The 20,296-nt window shown below is 41.9% G+C and overlaps 1 protein-coding gene across 1 annotated transcript; it reads right to left on the bottom strand.

The window, feature by feature from the left end:
- Positions 1 to 1,050: 1,050 nt before the first annotated feature.
- CDCA7L (cell division cycle associated 7 like) lies at positions 1,051 to 18,914 on the bottom strand. Its single transcript, XM_061469174.1, has 10 exons — positions 18,861 to 18,914; positions 12,571 to 12,717; positions 9,032 to 9,163; positions 8,215 to 8,574; positions 6,612 to 6,686; positions 5,825 to 6,010; positions 4,325 to 4,456; positions 3,325 to 3,474; positions 2,068 to 2,204; positions 1,051 to 1,737 (listed from the first exon to the last, which is right to left on the bottom strand). Exons 1-10 carry the CDS (start codon positions 18,912 to 18,914, stop codon positions 1,707 to 1,709), a joined length of 1,404 nt encoding a protein of 467 aa, XP_061325158.1. The 3' UTR covers positions 1,051 to 1,706.
- Between the last annotated feature and the right edge of the window lie 1,382 nt (positions 18,915 to 20,296).

The following is a 20,296-nucleotide window of genomic DNA, read 5'->3' as shown; positions in this document are numbered from 1 at the left end:
GCATACTTGAAGTCCCAAAGATAAGTAGTTTCGAGTCCCTGCTTTCAATGAAAGGGCATGCTGATGAAACCAGATGTCCATTCCCAGCAGAAGCTACATACTCATCTCCACATTCACGCAAAGCAATGACACACAACAGGCCAACAACAGTCTACACTGGATCTGTATATTTAAACATAGCTTTAAGTATTCAGCAATAGGCAACTCTTTGAATCTGAAGTACTGTGGTCTTGCACTATAGAACACCATGTGCCTATCTTTACTGTAGGCATCAGGTAAGGCATGTAGCTGGGACCATAGCTGAACTGGCTCAAGGAGTTGACTTGTGAGTCATTTTTGTGAGGGCTATTCCAGTGGATTGAAGTGAAACTAATAATGTTTATGAATGCCCAATTTCTAAAACCAAAAGCAGAAGGCCAACTTATGTTTGCACTTTCACTACGAAAAGCAAGGAGAAGCCACCTAAATGGGCTCTAGCAAATGCAGCTTTATTCTTGGCAGTTTAGTACTAAGCTTTCACTACTATGTACTGCTTTCTTAACCTGCCTTGTAGTTAAAGCAAAAGGAGATATTTTTCATAATCAACTGGAGCAGATTTGCCTCCCAAAACCACAATCTTTCCTGTAACACTCTATGTGCTCTATGGTGTTATGTCCTCATCTGTCACTGTTGTGTTCATGTCTTTCTCCACATAATTATTAGTGATATGCAAACATTCCTTCGTTACAGCAGCTATGGAAAATAAATGGGAGACAATAGCATCTGGGTGTAGTTCAACTCACAAATTACTCTTCTTCATTACTTTTTATTCTCTCTACATAAAATGAAACATGTATCTTACAAGAATTTTAACATAACCATACTGCAATACAAACGTTGCATTTAAACAAAGTTTGAAAGTTTGGTTGTACATACGAAAAAAACGTCTAAATATGAACTGTACGTAAAAAAAAGTAATCCTGAACTCTGATTTAAACCAGTTAACCTGTTACCAGCTGCTGTAAGGTAGTTGGTTCAGGCAGCAGGTACATCACCTGGGATGATGTTTAAAATTCTTTAATTTTTTTTTTTTTTTTTTTTTTTTATAAACGAGTCTTCCACTTCCATGTTTCAGTTACTAATTGCACTTTGGAATAAAAAAAAAAAAAAAAAATCATCCCCCACTGGTACGTTGCATCAGCTTTGGCTGAAATATTATCCATTCAGATGAAGTACCCTTCCCTTCTTTGCATGCAAAGTTCCATAAACTACAGGTGCTGGAGTAGGTTCTGAAAGGTTTGGAAAACTGAATCTTTAGGGTCAAGCTGGAACACGAAGGGCGTTTTGTTTCTTTAAAGACAGGATATGCTTTACAGATAGTTATTAAACACCCTTTCTGGAAACTTGCACAATTATATAAATAAAAATATTGCTCAAATTGACCAAGTTCTCAATCATATGGTTGTGTAGCTCTATCAAAAATTAACCACTCAAAGTTCAAGAGTGCCATTTCACTTAACATATAGGTCTGTGCATGTAGATTTCTCTACCAAAATATTTTCCTGAGAGATCTTTTGCATAAGACCACATCAATCAAAGTTCTAAATGAAGAAATGCATATATTCTACCCTACAATTCTATCTTTTATAAAACATGGTAATAACCTTCTGAAGTCAAATATTGTCAACATATTAATCAGTTGCAGGCACACGTTGAGTTCAGAGTTCTCATTTGTCATTCTCCAGTTGTTTCTGTAAACTAGAAAATGTGAGAAAAGTGTTAGTGCTTTCTAGGAAATTCTGGTTCTCCATAAACAGACAATTACCATAGATGAAGCTGACAACTTCCAAAATAGCACTTCTATATGCTCCAAGCAATCAATACAGATTTCAAATTGGCAAAAGCATTTCAATCTCTTAAGGAAATCAGTTGTTTACAGACCATGTGACTCACTTTACCGAAGCTGATTTCAAGTCCAAAAGGTTTCTTTTGCATTGGTCCAGGATCTGCCCCAGGCCACAGAAGTCAGGTATTGTTTAAAGGGCTACAACAGTTTAAAAGAAAATTACCATGGGGCACAACCCTCACCTTTCCAGGTACTCCTTAACATTGTTGTAGCCATAGAACTTGGCCAAGTGGATGAGCATGCCCGTGGCGCAGCGCCCATCCCGCCGGCGGCAGTAGCTGCAGTTGCACACCCCACGACAAGGAGGACAGATCCAGGCCTGCAAGGGGGGTGAAGGTGGAAGGCAGAAGTAAAGGCAAGACATGAGTAAGATTACAGTCACCTTCCCATTACTCAGACACAAGGTTTTAGAAACCTCTATCAACCAGCCAACCAACCTTATAAACACTTTGCAAATTCTGCTGATTAAATAAATGATTAAGTACTATCCTGTTTGCTTGAATACCTCTAAACTCTGAAGACTCGGGTTCTCTGATGTACTCAGTATTGATTTTCAAATAGACTAAAGGCATCCGCAATGCCTAATAGTAACTCATCTGCGCTAGGCTGACTGCAGCGAACAGCCTTAGCAAAAGACAAGTACCCCCTGTGACAGGTTTCTTTGGCTCTGCCTGCTGGTATAGCATGATTCCTGGGATTGAATTACCCAGCATGTACATGAAGTTAAAGATCTCCCAGCTGCCCAGCAACTTAACAGACAGGCAAGTTCTAACAGCCTGCATTACAGAATTGCAGCCATTGCTACACTGGGCTAGTAAATCAGAGCCATTAGTTCTCCACTGTCTTTCAGAACAGCCCAGAAACCCAGACCTAAAGCAGGAGGCCTTAGAGAGGAGGCCCCAGAACAAGCTGAGCACAGGGAGGACTGTTCTGCAGAGGGCTTTTTGTGTACCCACATGCCTTACTCTCTAGCAGCAGCCTGCCCTTCCTCCTTCCTCAGAGCCTTGGGGGACAACAGGGAAGAGGGAACCAACCCTAAGACTTCTAGGTATCCTTTTCCTTTTTTTTCATATTTAAAAATTGGAATCTAAACCAAGGAACCTGCTTTGCATGCTACATGACTGAGAGCATTAAAAAAAAAGGGGAATGTTTTGCATTTTTCTGAAAGGGGACAGATTTCTTTTTTTAAAAGCTGTCATGCTTTCCCTCCACTATCTGGTAAGAAATGGGAACTTCAAAGCAGGAAGATGGATGGATGGTAACCCAGGTCCAGCATGTTCCACTTGAGCTCCAACAAGACCAGTGTCAGTTTTAACAGTAACTAGAGATTTTCTCATGGCAAAAAGCTTTGAACTCTATGTTATCATGAGCAAGTGCTCCTCAGTTTACTGACAAAACGATATTCGTTACGCTTTCTTTCAAGCCCTGGAAATACCTACTGGATCAAGCAGTGCTGATTTCACATCCTCCCCATATCTATTTCGAAGACATGGTCCACAAAATTGTCCCCTCACTCCACCACAGCCGTGGTTGCGACAGACTGTCTTCGTATCAGTTGTCTTTTGTCGACACTGGTGGCAAGTACTACCCTAAAGTTGGAAAGGAGAAGAAACCTGTATGTCCGAAGGACATCTTAAATGCTCACTGCTGACCTTTGCTAGTATATCTGCTGATAGCAAAGCACAAATTTCTGTTTTGAATTCAAAGTCGGCAATTTGAAGTCAAATTCAGCAATGATTTTCATTAATAAGTTCTGTTATTATAATTAATCTCTGGAGAGATGCTAGGAATTTTACAGTGGCCGGCCTCAGCTGCGCTAGGAGTCTCAAACTCAAATCTCATGTCGCAGTTCTGATCCTTTCCTCTATCTATCTCAGAAAGAGCTAATACTATTCAGAAAATGACCTTGTGACTCATTTCTGCAAATGTAATGAGGCATGAAATAGCAAGCTAACTGTTTAGATCTTTAGGACAATTAATAATAGCCAAACCCAATGAAAGAAAGGAAGTACAAGTTTCATCAAGAGCTTTGGAAACTACCCAAACTATACAAAAATGTCACTTCCAGGGGTACAGTGAGCAGCAGGGATCACTATTATTTAATAGTTCAACCACCACCACATTTATACTAAGTGAGCATAAGAGATCAAAGGGATGTCAACTTTCATCAGTGGTGACTCATAGCTATAGCAAATCCCACTTAACAGCTCAATGAAGAAAGTACTTCCTTGCTGAGGAAAAAGTTGGTGGGGCATATCAACCAGCAGAGGCAGGCCCACAGAAGCCTGGCAAAGCTTTCAAAGTTGTGCTTGTGTAATATTACACTGCCAAGCTGCTCTCTTTAATGCAGGAAAGCATACCTTTTAGCAAATACCAGTGAACTATTAAGAACTTTCATTTTTAAGCACATGGTCGCACTCAAGAACAGCAGCCACTTACTAGAACTTTGTCATAGATTTTATCTTTAACAGTGATTGCAATGTTGTCCAAGTCCTCCTCAGTAATATCCTCTACTGGACGGTTGGATGAGTATTTTGATGATCTCCTCCTTTTGCGCACTCCACAATTCCCCTGCTAAACAAATTCATCTCAACACTTTTTGTCTGGTGTTATGAAGATTCTGTCACCACACTTGGTGACAAATTCTTTCATTTATAATGTGTATGCAGCCTAGAGGGGGTGGCTCATGGACCGCAGTGGGAACAGGGAATAAGAGTTTCCAAACCATCACCACCTCTTTCTCTCCCTCGTAATCTTTTCTATACTCCACTTACTCATTCTGTGTTCTTCCTTCCCACCACTACTACTTTTATTTCTACAATCCCTAACATATTTTTCTGCTACACCCTTTTCTTTGTGTTCCCTGCACATGTCTACTGTAACTGTTCATACTCTGTTTCTTTCCTCTTAAAATAAGGAACTATGATCTTCTGCCTTCCCATTCTCTGCTCCTTCAATCTCCCACCATACTCTCTAATTGCTTTCTCCAATAACAATTTCTAATGTCCTCCAAAAAAGCTTTCTTGAAGTTTTAGGTTAGTCCTGTCATACAGAGCCCTTTCTTACTATTCTGCCTGTGACTCAGAAGGGAGTCCTCCATTCACTATTACTTAAGTGTTCCTTTTTCCTTCCAAATATCATTCTCTTTGACCCCTATTCATGTATGAGTTTCATCTGATCCTTAGCTTTCTCCCTATCACACTCTTTAACACCTAATTTATCCTTCACCCAAGATCAGCTCTTTTCTCTCCAAAGTAGCTATTTACCAGCCCAGGTTCTCATTCAATGCTACTCCATTTTCTTAATAGCCACGTTCCCTCTATAATGCTTCAACTATGCCAAGCTCTCATTCCTACAAGCAGAACTGGAATCCAGCCTGTGCAGAGGCAAACCTCCTTATAAAAGTTATACAATAAATATAAAACGACACCATAAGCCAAGGGAGGAAAAAACAAGATTTTAAGAAAGTGGGAAAGAATAAAACCTACAATTCTCAAATGGCTAACCAGTACGTCAGCAGTTTGTTGGTGCAATTCCCTTCATTCATTCTCAGTTCAGCTATATAACTTCTATCTCTTTTGTTATTTTCTTCACTGAGTCTGAAGATAGAGAAGATCTCCTTTGCCACCTCCACCAGCCCCACTGCCTTGCCACTCAAAGGCCTTCTACATTGTGGGCTCTAGTAATTTTCAAATAATGAATAAATAATAGACCTTATAAACTGCCTTGTCATGACTGGACAACACAGGTCACAAGTAGAGCCCAGTTAATAGGTGAAAGATGAGGCAGGAAGGCCTGAAGATAACTTTTCTGTAGCTAATCCCAACCAAAGCTTCTCATTAGCTTTCTGTAGGATGTGATGTCTGATCTAAGTGCTGGCCAACAATTTAAATGTTTCCTAATCCCTGACTACTGGAGATGTCAAAGTCTGGCAAATACCACACTGAGTCTCTTCTTCAGGAGGTTTTGTTGTCTATAGCTACTGAATTGTTCTGCAAACTTGATAGCTGACACAGTAAACTTTTCCAAGGCAAACTTTTCTGGTGGACGAGCATTTCTGGTTGGGTTCATGCGACGTGCTATCTGGCCTTCCGAAAATGTCCTCCTTGGGATTTTCTTCTGTTTCTAGAAAGAGAAGAATAACAGTCTAATTCTAGTCCAATTAATACCACAGAACAGTACCAAAATTTTATGTATGGCATATTAAGGTAGAAGCTAGCTCTCCCTGTTCTTCAGAAGCTGAATATTTTCTCACATCTCTGCTTCTAGTCAAGAAAAGTCAGCTGAAATAATATTAGTATCATTCTGCGTTCATGCTGAAGTGGTTCAATTTCTTCAGCATAGGTCTGCTACGAAGTGTGGATTTTAGAAGAAAACCCTGCAAGAGGGATATTAACAGGATCTAAACCCAAAGGAAAGCAACTACTCTTCCTTGTTCTCACATATACAAGCATTTGTCTAGCATCTCAACAGTATTTCTGGGTCAAAAATGACAAAGCAGCATCTCGCCTCAGTCTCCATATTTCTCCGTAAATTATCTTGTAAAATTCCATTTCCTCACATAACCTCTGGTACTTAAATACTGACCAATAGCAAACCTATGCAAACAAAGTGACCAAAACCAAAGAAAACCAAAACAATCATGGTGAAAGCATTTCATCAGGTAACACATTAATCCTAAGTTTAGAAAAATGACTATCACCTCCAGCCAGTAGCAGAGACTTACCGAAGGAGTTGAGGTGGGGGTTTTCACTGGGAACAGTTCCGGTATAGAATTCAGTTCTGCCAGCAGCCGAGCAAGCTGAAATCAACAGTGATGCCACATTGAAAACTCACTGCAAACTTGCAAACAACCAACACCAATCACCCGCTCCTCACATATACTCTGAATTATATCTAAACACATGAAGTTTCAGGTTTTCACATGAAATCTTTCTGGAGGCACTTTATTTAAGCGGGGCTCATAAAAGCAGTTAATTTACCCCTGAATAAGCAAAACTCTGCAGGCAGTGCTATCTTCACAGCTCCCATTAATTCTTACTGGGATTTTGAATTAGTTAGAATAACATCCAATCTTGTCAAAACAGCACTGAAGCAGGACATTACAACATGGTTACAACATCTATGACCAATAATGAGAAAATCACAGTCCATGACAGGAGGGAGAGAAGGAAGTCAGGGTGCCCTTGACCAGAAGACCATTGAATGTTTCCTATGGGCTATTTTTCTGAATGACTTCTGATACACCTGCGCTTTTTGCCAGGGCAAGTGTCCCTTTAAACACTGACACTGCAGCAGAGAAACTTTCCTTATCATTTTTCAGGGGTCCTTAGTAGCAAAGACTAGGAATATCCCTTTTTTCAACCATGACAGCTACTGCTGATTTCGCAAATGCTGCAAACCACAGACAGTAATGCTGATGGATGCATTTCTCAGTAAATACTTCAGTGTGGCATTACCAAGACCTATTCAATGTCACTGCAGTACTGCAACTAGGATGCCAATGAATTTCACAATGGTTGAACTAGAAGAGTGAGAACAGTGGAAAAGCAGCAAGACCAACACAAACAGCAGTGAGGATACAAAAGACATTAGAAACACAGGTACAAAACTAAAAGAAGTTTTTACACAGAGGCCTACACACCCAAGAGGTGTACTTGTACTTGGGCAGCCGCAACTTTTCCAGGAATACAGTAAAACTAATCCAACATCAACTTGGATCTACACAGCTGCTTGATAGAGAGCTGGTGGCATGTTGGACAACAGAGGAAAAAGTGTTAGGTAATGATCAGTGTCTTTCTTTTCCTGACCTACACACACACAAACACACACTTTCAGTAGTTATATAGCAAAGCATAATTGTAAACACATCCAACACAACTGAAAAATTACATTTTAGCATCCTTAGCAGTTTTTAGCTGGCTTTCCAATCACTAACTGCAGCAGATCTGTCAGACCAAATGAAAAGTATAAACCCTGCTGTGCAAATGATACCACGAACCATTTGAAGGGACATGCTGTTTTTCTGACATGTTCTGAATATAAGACTACAGCTCAGGCATCTGTAACTTTGTTCACGTCCACATGCAAAATGACTGGTTCAGTTCTGGTCTTAGCAGACTAGACATACTTGAGGCTATTTTAGGGGTTAATGTCTGGATGCTGTTGGTCCTCTACAGTCTTTCCAGGCAGAAAAATTCTAACACAAACCACCATGAGATCTTCCCAAAGTCCCAGCACAGCACCAGCAAGGACCCCAACATTCAACTGTTCTGAAGCTAAGTATTAGGATGTAAATGTTAGAGGACATTAAGTCCTCTAAGTCTTACCATGGCTTTATTTTCTTTAATATTCATAGCTCTTTTAAGCAGAGCACTGGAACTTTCCTCCTGTGTTTCTTTCATGTCTTCTTCAGACTCTGAAGCAGAGCCCTCTAGTTTATCCCACCACTTACAGCTTATTTCTTTTGAATGAGGTGTGAGGGATTCACTTTCCTTTAGAGGTAAGTTAGAAAACTCCTGTTCAGGAACTTTTTTCTCAGATGACTTTCTGGTGGGAAACTGTAAGGCAACACGGAGGCCAAAGCTTTTTCTTTTGGGGGAAACTTTCTTCTTCACCTCTTCCTCCTCTTCTTCCTCGCTACCCAATAAATTATCACGTTCTTCATCACTCAAATCCGACTCTACTGCCTAGAGGCAGGAAGAATCCCATGTTACATTATTGGCTGTGACACACAAAAAGGTCATTTTTAAATCACTAATTCTAGGCAGCAGCCTCATCACCCAAAGGCACAGTCATAAATTCACCTAAGCCAACAAATGTTTAAAAGTTCACAGTACACCACTTCTCCCTGTGCAGAGACCAATACAAAATCTACATATTAATAATCTGATACAGACATGGTTGTCTTCAAACGAAGATTCTTGCCCAGCACAGTCTACAAGCAAGGGAAGAAGTCCTCATGTCTCATATGTGATGTTACACTAAATAAAGCTTTTTATCTCTTTTAAAATATTTTTCTTCAGCATGAAGAAAGAACATCACAGTGTATCAGAAACACTCGTACTAGAACAGGAGTTTTACACAGAAGAAACAGAAAAAAAACAGAAGTCAACATATACATTCACACATACGTAATTGCCTTACCAGAACTCCTTTTTTATTCACATCCACCTCACTTGAAGCAAAGCCTTCAAATGTTTCCATTTCAGAATCAGTGTCTTCTGCAAAAATCCTCTGCAGCTCTTCAGTGAGGTATCTGGACTGAAACTGAACCCCCTGTTAAAAACACCAGCCAGTAGCTATGACAGCCAGTCAGATACACAGTAGTCTCAGTCACATTAAACAGGTTCTGAGATTCAAGAAGATACCAATTAGATGGCATATACTGCAAAGTGAAAGCACTTTGCAGGCAAAGCCTGTCAAAAGAAGAAAGCAGAAGACATACAGTTTCAGCACGAAGTTATTTAGCTTAGGATTTATCTTTTTTTCCCCCCTTCACTTTGAGCACAGGGCTTTAATTGAGCTGCTTCTTGCAGGGGAAACTTTCTTCTGCTTTGCCTCTTTCTCCTCTTCTTAAGTACTACCCAATGAAAATAAACTATCCGCTTTTTAATGTGTAAATTATCATGCTGTTCGTTCTTCTGGATCTAAAAAAACAGGCCTTGAATGGTGTCGTAATTTAAGCCCAGCCAGTACCTCAGAATCATGCAGCCTCTCACTCACTTCCCCCTTTCCTCCCCCCAACTCTTAGTGGAATGGGGAGGAGAATCAAAAGAATATAAAATAAACCCCAGAGGCTGAGATAAGAACCGTCCAGCAACTAAGGTACAATACAAAACTACCACTAATAATAATAAGGGAAATAACAAAGGGAGAGAATATAAAACTAAAAAGGGAAGGAAAAAAAAACCCAACAATAAGCAGCAGTGATGCACAATACAATTGCTCACCACCTGCTGACCAACACCCAGCCTGACCCAAGCAGAGGTCTGCCCTTCCAGGTAACTCCCCCCAGTTTACATACTGGGCATGATGTGCTGTGGTATAGTGTGCGTCAGGTGCCCTGTCTCTGCTCTCTCGTGGCTTCTTGTGCCCCTCCGCATTGGCAGAGCACGAGAGACTGAAGAGTCCTTAATAAGGATAAGCACTACTGAGCAACAACTAAAAACACTGATGCGTTATCAACATTGTTCTCAGGCTGAAGCCAAAAGAGCACGGCAGCAGCTACTAAGAAGGAGAAACATAACTGTTACTGCTGAATCCTGGACAAATGGAAGAAAATATGAACCAAAAACACAGTAAAAAAAAAACAAAAAAAAATGAAACCTCTCTTCTGGGCTTGCTGCAGCAGCACTCAAGGGTCTCTGAGATGGAATATGTTACTTCGTATCCTGGTACACTATCACTGAAGTGACAGATACCAACACAAAACCACAGAGCTTTGAATAGCCTGACTAATATCCCTCCACCTTCCAACTGTTCAACTCTGTTTCAATGGTGCAGTTTATCATTCAAACATATTCCAGGGTATAGAGATCCCAAATTTCTGCCTACAGACTAGGAAGTGAAAATTCAGTCCATGAAAAAGAAACTAAGATCTCATTAAAACACTCTACAATATGCACATTATATAACAATTAAACACAATGCATTTACTAAATCAGTAATGTATTTTCATACTCCCAGTTAGAATTAGTAGAAGACCATCTGCCAACTTGCCCGTTAGTCTCCTGAAAAACTTGTTTTTATGTAGGAACATAACTCATGTTCACACCACACCTGCCTCTTGAAAGCCAGCAACACTCGTCTCCCCAGTTTTCTTCTGCTACTTCTTCCTCTCATGCGAGATACAAAAATGACCTTTCATACAATACACTTACTAAATATCTTTATTATTCCTTTCAACTCTCTCCCTTCCATGACTTTAATTACACCCTTCTTTACCTTAAAATGTCTGGTGAAAAACAGACACAATACATGAGTGGAAAAACTTAGAGGGGAAGGAGAGGAGGGAACTACTGCATATGCTGGTTTTTTGCACTTAAACATCTCCTACAAATTATTATGGGTAATTGGAATAAGTTTTCTCTGAGCAAAATTGCTTTACTCTTTTGTTGATAGCTGCAGTGCAGCTGCTTGAGAAAGGAACAAACACAACAGGGAAGTTACTTTAAAGTTAAATTGCATTTCTTGGAGGGAAACCAAAGTTGTTATGCATTCCGTTTTTTTCATGAAATTCCACAATGAAAAGGGAGGAGGGAAATAAACTTTGTTAGCTGAAGTGACTGAAAATAACACACCTAGAGCTATGCTGTCACTCCTACGAAGAACAGTCTGCACAAGGTAAAAATGGCATCAGGGATAACTGCGGGAGAAATGGCTGAAACTCCACAAAAGCATAGAGATTATGGAAGGAGAACTGCAGAAAGCCGTAAGGAAAAGCACACATGCAGAGGTTGCTACTTATTAGTACGTTTGCACATCAGCATCCAAGAGAACACCTGATGCACCAAGATCCCATTCACCCCCTAGTAGGGCAGCTGCCTTGCCTCTTCTCCCAACAACTGCCCAATTCTACGGATGGAGATTTAAAATAATTCTCAGCCCAAGGGAAACGCAAGAATGGTAAGGAAAGCTGCAGTGCCAGCTGTAAATTTGGAACAAGTCTCACTGGGATTCCCAGTAACACAACTTAAACTAACAGTGCCTAACACTTCCACAGCATTTTTCATTAGAAAAATTTGTAGCAAAGATCATTATCATAATCTCCATCTCTCAAGTTGGGAAACCAAGGCAGGGAGAAGTAAAGTAAGGTGCCAGCTGTCCCAAGCAAGCAGCAGAAGCTCAGGCTCCCACACAAGGCTCCTGCTCCATCACCACCTCTCTTTATTGATCCTTCTTGCTCCGCACAGAGCCACAATTACAGGAGCAAGCCACCTGTTGGTTTTCTGAAGTTACTAGTACTCCCATCTAGCAACAACACTACAAAGCAATTTAGAACCCATTTCACTACATTTTAGCCACCGTCTTTCTTCATAGCAGACTGTGTCTCTACCCCCAAAAGGCTTCTACACTCTCCCGAGGCCACTTGCTTACAAAGGCTCAGAAATAGTACACACTTGTACAAGCCTCATTCTCTCTGTTTCCTTTGCTAACTCAAGTCATCATCCTTGTCTTCAGCACCTCTTAAGCAGGTACAAACCATTATGCTGATCTAGGTACTTCACCATTAAGAGAGCAGAGATCCAGCAAATCTCACAATCATCAACCGGAGCTGGTAGTTTCTGTGGGTCACCACCACTAAAATGTGATTTTAGTGCAGAAACAGAACCAAGATAAATTTCTGGAAGAAATACCTTGAAGTCCGCATACTCACAAATGCCCCTCTATTATCCTGCATTTCCACTGTTGTATGTAGTCAGAGAACATATCAGCCCAGGATAATTCTCCCTTTCCTATTTGCTTCACTTAAACTTGCCTTTTAATGAAACTCATTTTCCTTTTTATATAATTAATCAGTTTTTCAAAGCAATCACTGAAGCAAGTTTGTTTACATTCATTTTTAATATGAGAACTGTAAATTATGGGGTTTGCAGAGAGTAATAGCTTACACAGCCTTGACACAGGCTCAGAGTACTACTGCACCCAGAAAGCATAACTGGGCCAAGGCAATCTCTTCCTACCTTTTTTCCTGGCTTCAGGGAATCACGATTAGCATAGGTGTCTTCTGATAACAACCTCTGTCTGGAAGCATCATCTTGGAACCCCAGAAAATCTTCACTGTCACTGGGGGCATTAAAAATGTCAGCCACATCCTTGGGTATCTGCTGCTGATTCAAAACAAGAGAGAAGACATGAGTCGGACACGCCAACTTACTAGGAAAACTCAAAATAGCAACAGTTCAACTTACTTTTATGCTCCTATGCAAATGCAAATCTGTTTCACAAAATACGCTATACGTACACTGTGCCTTATTTAGCTAAACTCCAGGAAAACTCAGTACGGTCTGTTTTAACCCCTAAATACAGACTCCAGATTTGGGGCAAGGGAGGGGATGTGATATGCAGGGTGTTTAACTCCACAGAACAGCACTCAGATGTAAAAATATGTATGTCTCATCTTTGCAAGCATATGCTCAATGCATCCTTTATTGGTAGTGAAACCCACCACTGTTCCTCCTCTCAATAGTGAGCAATGCATCTTCAAATGTAACAAAATGCTAATCGAGTCCATAGAAACCTTAATATTATATGCAATAACAGTACTATTATGTATTTTAGCAGACACTTAGCTAACTCCCAAAATAAAACCAATGCAACTCATTCTCTTTTGTCAGTACTGCTGCAGGGCTTTTTCCACAACACTTGGTAAGAAGTGAAAACCTATTTTAACCAAAACCACTTCTTGTTTGTAAGAAGCCCACAGTGTAGCCCACCAGGAGGAAGAACTACCAAAGGCAGACAGAAGCACTTTCTGATGTGACCAAGGTTGCAACTTCAGAGTTCAAGAAGTCTGATCCTAGCACAGGAGACTCATATCACCACATCCAACCATTCCCTCTGACCACATGCATTGAACAAGCACTTCAGATAAGCCTCTCTATGTAACAGGCTAGCTCATTACATGGAGAGGCTTACCTGAAGCCTGCCACCTTCAGACAGCTTCCACCTAGCCTGTTTTTAGGATTTGGTGTGTGGAAGGACAGGGTGAACAAATCCAGCCTTAAAAATGGAGGCAGAAGGCATTTTGCCAAGTTTCAGAAGAGGGTTTTACACATCCCAGTATCATCTGCAAAACCATTCAGTCGTTGAGAAATGCTTGGGCAGAAAAGTGCCCGTATCACTCAACAGCACCCAGACATCTATCTTCCATGTCCCCAGGACCACACGTACACGTCACATGCTACTCTTAATCGAAGCAAGCCTTTCTGCTGTTTGCTGTGTGATAAAGTCACACATTGACTTCCCACTCCTCTCATTAACTCTTGCAAACATGAGATCAAGAGCTGCCTGGTGAGAAAGGCCAGTTCCTCTTCCAAAGGAGGTAGTTTCCAACCCTAAATATTCAGGCAAAAATCCCCAACATGAAGTCCAGTACAAGAACAGCCTTGTCCGCTATCACAGACAACCAAGGCTGCTCATACAGGGCCTTGTACAATGATTGTTTCTATTATTATTTTATCCTTTATTTATTTATGCCAAGACAAATGGCCCAAAGGCAGCTCATTCTCCAAAAGTAATGCTGCTGACAACATTCCTCCCCCATTAAAAGAGCAAACAGCACCTTGACCAAAGCTTCACTCTCTGAAACAAGCTACACTAATAGGTATACATGGGCTTAACTTCGTTCTTGCTCCACTTTTATTAAGCTGATGTAGATTGATGCAAAACTGATTCACTGTTGCTTGAGCAAGAGCAGAATGCACAACCCAATGTACTGCACGATCCAATGCACTGCAGAAGTTGTGTTGTCCATATTTGAACCCTTTTAGACATTTCCTTACCCCACCTCTTAAACAAATGGCCAGAATCCACCTCCCTTGAAATTCACTTAGTCCAGAGCAGCATTAAAAATAAAGCACCATGCATTTTAATGGAAAAACATGTAAGGAGCTGTGATCCTCACTGCTATGAATAAACTGCTTCCAGGAGCCACTACATTAATTCTTGTGCTATTGTACAGCCAAGTTAGCCACTGCTGTGATTACTTTATGCCTAACTAATTTCTTGTCTGTTACTTCTAGATCTGCACCAGAAGAGCCATTATGGGGGTGTAATTACAGATTTTAAACAAAGAAAGAAACCAAAAAATTCTTTGCCAATAGAACACCTTTTTTGAATTTTATGCATTCCCAAACACTAAGATACTGATGTAAGTAACTTACTGCAGAATTTAAAATATTTTTAGTTTGCACCTCGCTCCCTGTAGCCCAACTGTGAAGAATCTCATTCAGTCATTGACAAGTCTCCATTTCACTGAAAAGGCCTAGGCTAACAACAGACAACACCTGCCACATGAGGTGGGCATACTCCAGGAGTTCAAAAAGAGCATCCTTGCCTTTATTCCCAGCATCCATTGCCATCAGCAGACAAACATCAAGGATGAGCTTGCACTAACCACCTCTGCTATAATGCACTGTTTACTGTTATTGTGTAGTTCTGGAAGCCACAGACATTTGCATTTTTTCAATTACAACATTCAGAAACTGATTTATAATCAACATAAGAGCCTAGCACTTTAACACTGTCAACAAAGTAGCATATACCAAGAAAGAAAATACGTATTTGCCTAAACAAAATGTCAAAATATTCATGTTTAAACACTTGAAAGATCATAGAATTACAGAATATTAGAACGGTTTGGGTTGGAAGGGACCTTAAAAACCCAGGTACTTCAAGAGAGGAGCTTTTTGGCACTAAACCCCTAAAGACACAAAGGCAGAAAGGCGATGCACATTTTGGGCTTGCTCAGGGAAAATATTTCAAACTGAATGGACCACAGGTTCAGACAGTGGTCTGCTGAAATGCTGCAGAGATGTGAGAAATACTACCTTTTGAAGTTACTAGTCAAAAGCTAAGTACTGAAAATCCGGTAAAAGCTGGAAACAATTACCTGCTGCTGAAAAAATCAAAGGAGGAAATTTTATACCTATTGAGCTCAGTTATTTTTGCACATAAAAAACACTTACTTGTTTAAAACACCCACAAGGTACTTTTCAAAAGCAATGGAAAACATTCCCTGCTACAAATGCCCCCAAATCCAACTATTGCAAGAATAGCCATCTAAGTTTTTCATATGGAAGGTTAAGGTTCAAGACATCCCCACCTCTCAGTTTCCCCATCTCTAAATTTGACAAAATACTGCCCATACACCCAGGAATGCATCAGGATTTGTTGGGCTGCATGAAGGAGAGTTACTGTTCCTGCAGAACTGGGAGCAGACAGCCTGTGTGTGCCTGTGGGGGCTGACAGGTCTGGCACCAAGGGTGAAAACCAAGCTGGGAGGGATGTCAGACCTGTTTCAGCAATGCTCCCACACATCCACGAGTGATGGGAGAAAAAAGGCACCTAAAGGTCCCCCCCAGTCACACCAATGTTTTTCTTATTGCCATCCCCACACATTCCACCCCCTTTGTTAGGCAAAGAGAAAAAGAAAAGCCTGAGGTGATTTACTTTCCACATCAACAGGAAGAATTCTGATGTCTCAAGTGAAAAAGCAACTTTCCCGATACAAAACAGATGCAACTTGACCTTCTGTAAGGCAACTCCCGGCAGGCTGTGAGGAGATAACTGCTTCTGTGTGTGCATGCCCAGAGCTTCAGTGGGAAGCATCAGTTATTTCTACACCACTGTCCACCCTCTTTAGTATTTTTAAGAGATATTTGTACATGCCACTTCCATTTCCAATTGTCACAATAGCACATTCTTCTCTGACAATGTATCAGGAGAACGCACTGTGGAAGAAGCAGGGTTAGATGTAATTCTCTATTTTTTGCTCCTACCATGGAAAAAAAAATAATAAATAAGTTGCATTGTGTTCCCCTCATTCAAGTTTGCACAATGCATGGGCATTCCTATTTGAAGCAGAGGACATATAATTCCAGTAATGTTCAAACTGAAATTATCCAAGTTTATTCTCCAACAAGTACTCACACAAACCAAATTTGTGCAAAGTCACACCTTCAACACACACTGGAAAAGCTTGTCCTAGGCTCAATATGGAGGTAAGCCTAAAGCACACCACCATGGGTTACAGGCACTGGAACTGCATTACTAGGTTACTGGGTCTGGAACTCATAGCCCCAAAATAACAACCAAATGGGGAAGCACTCCAAGGCTGACAATTATGGGCAGCACTCCAAGAATAGAGGGCCCCAGACAGAATGCCAATAGCTGCCAAACCAAAACCCCAAAACTATCTACAAGTCAAGACCCTGGTCTTACACTGGAACCATAAAAGGCGAACAACATTGTACAAAAGCTTAATTTTAAACATCATACACATGTGTGATGTGGGAGGCAAAGAGAGGAAAAGTCATGTACTGCAGTGCAAAAGAATCACACAACTAGATGCACAGTCAAAAGGGCTGTCAGCACTAGCCAGCCTGAGACTCAAGGGCAACAATGCAATTTAGGAAGGCAAGGAGATCCCAGAAGAGCTCCAAAATTCATGAACAGCACCAGAGCAAAAAACCCAAAACCTGCTGGCCAGAGCAGTATATTCCTAGCACAGGTGACAGCAGGTGAAAGTCAAGTGAGTGTTCAGAGAGAAGGAACAAGCGATAAAATGAATCACAGTTTTATAATCTTTGGAGGGATACTTTGATTCCACGGAAGGTGAAGATAGATACTGCCTGTGTCTGTATATCTGTCACAGAAACAACTCCTGGAACTTCCAGGGTGGTTCCACCCGTCCCTGTGAAAAGTTATGGTAATTTTCACTCCAGTCAACCTACTGCTAAAGTCAAGTACTCCATGAAATTTTAGTAAACTCAGGTATTTTCAGAACAGTAGAGTATTGTTTTTACAATGCTTCATTTAAACTGATAATAAACTAAAATCCATCAAGCTACTTTATCCTCCAGTATAGAATGCCCAACCATCATAATCACAAGGCAAGTTACTTAAAATGTTACCTTCTATAGACAATACCTACCTGGAAACCATCCCCTACTTTTCAAAAACACTGATAATAACGGGAATATCAGCATGCAGCATACAAACACAGCCCAAATGCTCTGTTAGCTACTACTATCTCTTATTTTGTATTGTCTAGTATCTCATGGATATATACAGTATTAACACCTATTTCAGAATTAATTCTGCATGATTCAACAGCATCCCTTTCCTCTGTGGTGGTGCCTAGTTATTACTCGAGCCCCAGCATTCCAAGGAAAACACTTTTGTGCAACAGGCATGCAACATGTCCTTTCTTCATGCCTGGATTACTAGCATTCAGGTTTTCTGGGAGCAAAAGCTTTGTCAGCCAGCAGTCCTTTAACAAGCTTCGTGTGCTGAAACTGCTGTGCAAGGACAGCACAGCAATTAGACCCTGGAATGGGAAATGTAACTGCAAGTTTGCACTGCTGACTTCCTCGGCTATTGCTCTAAATGGAGGCACAAACTCACAAGCTAGCTCACCAGTCAGCAGATGTGTGACTAGGGACAAGGAAACCTTTACCACCACATCCCTTCTGCTCACCAGTGCACCACAAAGAGGAGCAAGAACCAGCAAAGGCCTCACTCAGCCAAAAACAAGCTTCCATGAGAAACAGAAAAGTACTGAGAACAGTGTGTGTCCTTCTCCCCTTTGCTGAGCCTTACAGGAATCATGATGCACACCATTTTACCTGTGCAGCAGAAAGGTGAGCAGCAGACAGTAAGAGCCTCTCATTACAGCACCAGAGAAGTGTCACTTGCTTCTATTGTACCATGTCAATCAGATTTCTCCCAAATTGTTCTAGTGTCTTTATCTCCCCACTGCAGATGGCGAGCATGAGGTCATAGACAGGTGGAAGGTTTACAAAGTCCCTGAGAGGACAGAGGTCCTAACAGACGTTTCAGTGTCACTACAACCCTCCTGTTAACAAAAGCCCACGTGAAGCCCTAACTTTCCATCAACAACAGCTGATCAGAGATGCTGATATTCTTGCTCCTTCCCACTACATGGAATACTCACCACACCACATCCCGCGACTGGAACCACAAAAATGCCTGATGCAAGCAGGAACCAGGCATGGACCAGACCACAGTTGGGCGTAAAGATTAAATCATAGAATCATAGAATGGTTTGGACTGGAAGAGACCTTAAAAACTATCCAGTTCCAATCCCCCTGCCATGGCCAGGGAGCCGTTCCACTTGACCAAGTTGTTCAAAGCCCCGTCCAACCTGGCCTTGAACACTGCCAGGGATGGGGCGGCCACAGCTTCTCTGGAAGCACGCCTGCGTTTGTCCCTAAGCCTCCAGCCTTACCAACACACATGTATAATCAAGCAACTCAAATAAATGTTTGCGGCAGCTCGCCATTTCAACAACAAAAAAAAAGAACAGAATTAAAATATTAAAAATTAGCTATTTTAAAGTCACGCCCCCAGGCTTACACACACACAGAGTAATTAATTAACAAAGCTTCTCCCTAACAACCTACGCTTGGCCCTTAGTAGACACGCTGCAGGACCCATCACCGCCGAGACTTTCTCATCGCCTCAGAGACGGTCTCCAAACCCTTCCCGGCACTCTGCGATCTCAGAGCCCCCGCGCCACGTGGAGGGCGCCCGGCGGGACCACAGGGCCTCCACGCTCACTCGGATCGCGGAGGCGCGGGGAGCGGACAAAGGCCGCCGCTGCCTCGGGCAGGCGGAGAGTGGGCAAGCCGGCGCTCTCCCCCAGCGGCCATGCATTGCCCGCCCGGCCCGCGGAACCCGCCGTCCGCCTCGCCTCGCCGCAGCTCACCGCTACCGCTACCGCCGCCGACGCCGCCGCCCCCCGCCGTCGCCCGCGCCGCACCATGGCGTACGGAGCCGCCCGCCCTGCCGCGGGAGGAGGAGAAAGAGGACGGAGGAGGAGTGGGGGGTGGAGCCGGCTCCCAGTGGCGGCGGGAAAGGCGAGATAGTGACGGGGCACCCCGTGCGGCCTGGCTGGGGACGGGTAGCGGCTGTCGGGATGCCCCTGTGAGATCGCGGTCCTCTGAGGGGTCCCCCGGCGGCATCCAGTGTCGTCGGTGGTTTGCTACACGCCCCTCACACGGCAACGGCCGTCAGTATGAAAGGAGCGGTCTTGTCTGGGGGAATACACTTTTAGAGAATCATGGACTCCTCTGGGTTGAAAAGAACCTTAAGATCATTCAGTTCCAGCCCCCTGCCATGGGCAGGGATACCTTCCAATAGACCTGGTGGCTCAAACCCCCACCCAACTTGAACACTGACAGGGTTGAGGCAGCCACAACTTCCAAAGGTGGAAGTGAGGGAAGCAAAGCTGGTTTCTTTCAACAGAAAGATTGGAAAATAAATCAAATTACAGAAAATGAATTGAAAAAAAAATGGGATATATAATTTTTTAAGCATTTTTCCTCCAAGCAATTTCCTATTATGTTGTATTCTTCCACTCCAGCTGGAAGGAAGAACAATGAAAATAAAGATGTGGAAACTGTTTTTCTGGTTTCCTCTGAATAACCTGTATTCCTCGATTAAGAATTTTAATTTTTATTCAAAACTTAACAATATAATAGGGTTGGAACTAGATATTTAAGGTTCCTTCCAACCGGGACCATCCTATGATTCTATGTGTCCCTTTATTAATCAAGGAGGGTGTTACTAGATTAGGCACATTATTTTATGAATACTGAGGAGTTCAGTGAGAAAATAAGCCCTTTGAGCAGAGATGTGATCACAAAGATGGGTGATCGGTTG

Source organism: Pezoporus flaviventris, unplaced genomic scaffold (assembly GCF_033815535.1).
Source record: "Pezoporus flaviventris isolate CSIRO_AGI_PZ_B2104156 unplaced genomic scaffold, CSIRO_AGI_Pfla_v1 ptg000055l, whole genome shotgun sequence".
Taxonomy (NCBI): Eukaryota; Metazoa; Chordata; class Aves; order Psittaciformes; family Psittacidae; genus Pezoporus; species Pezoporus flaviventris.
The sequence above is the reverse complement of the archived record's forward strand: the minus strand, read 5'-3'. Positions and strand labels throughout refer to the sequence as shown.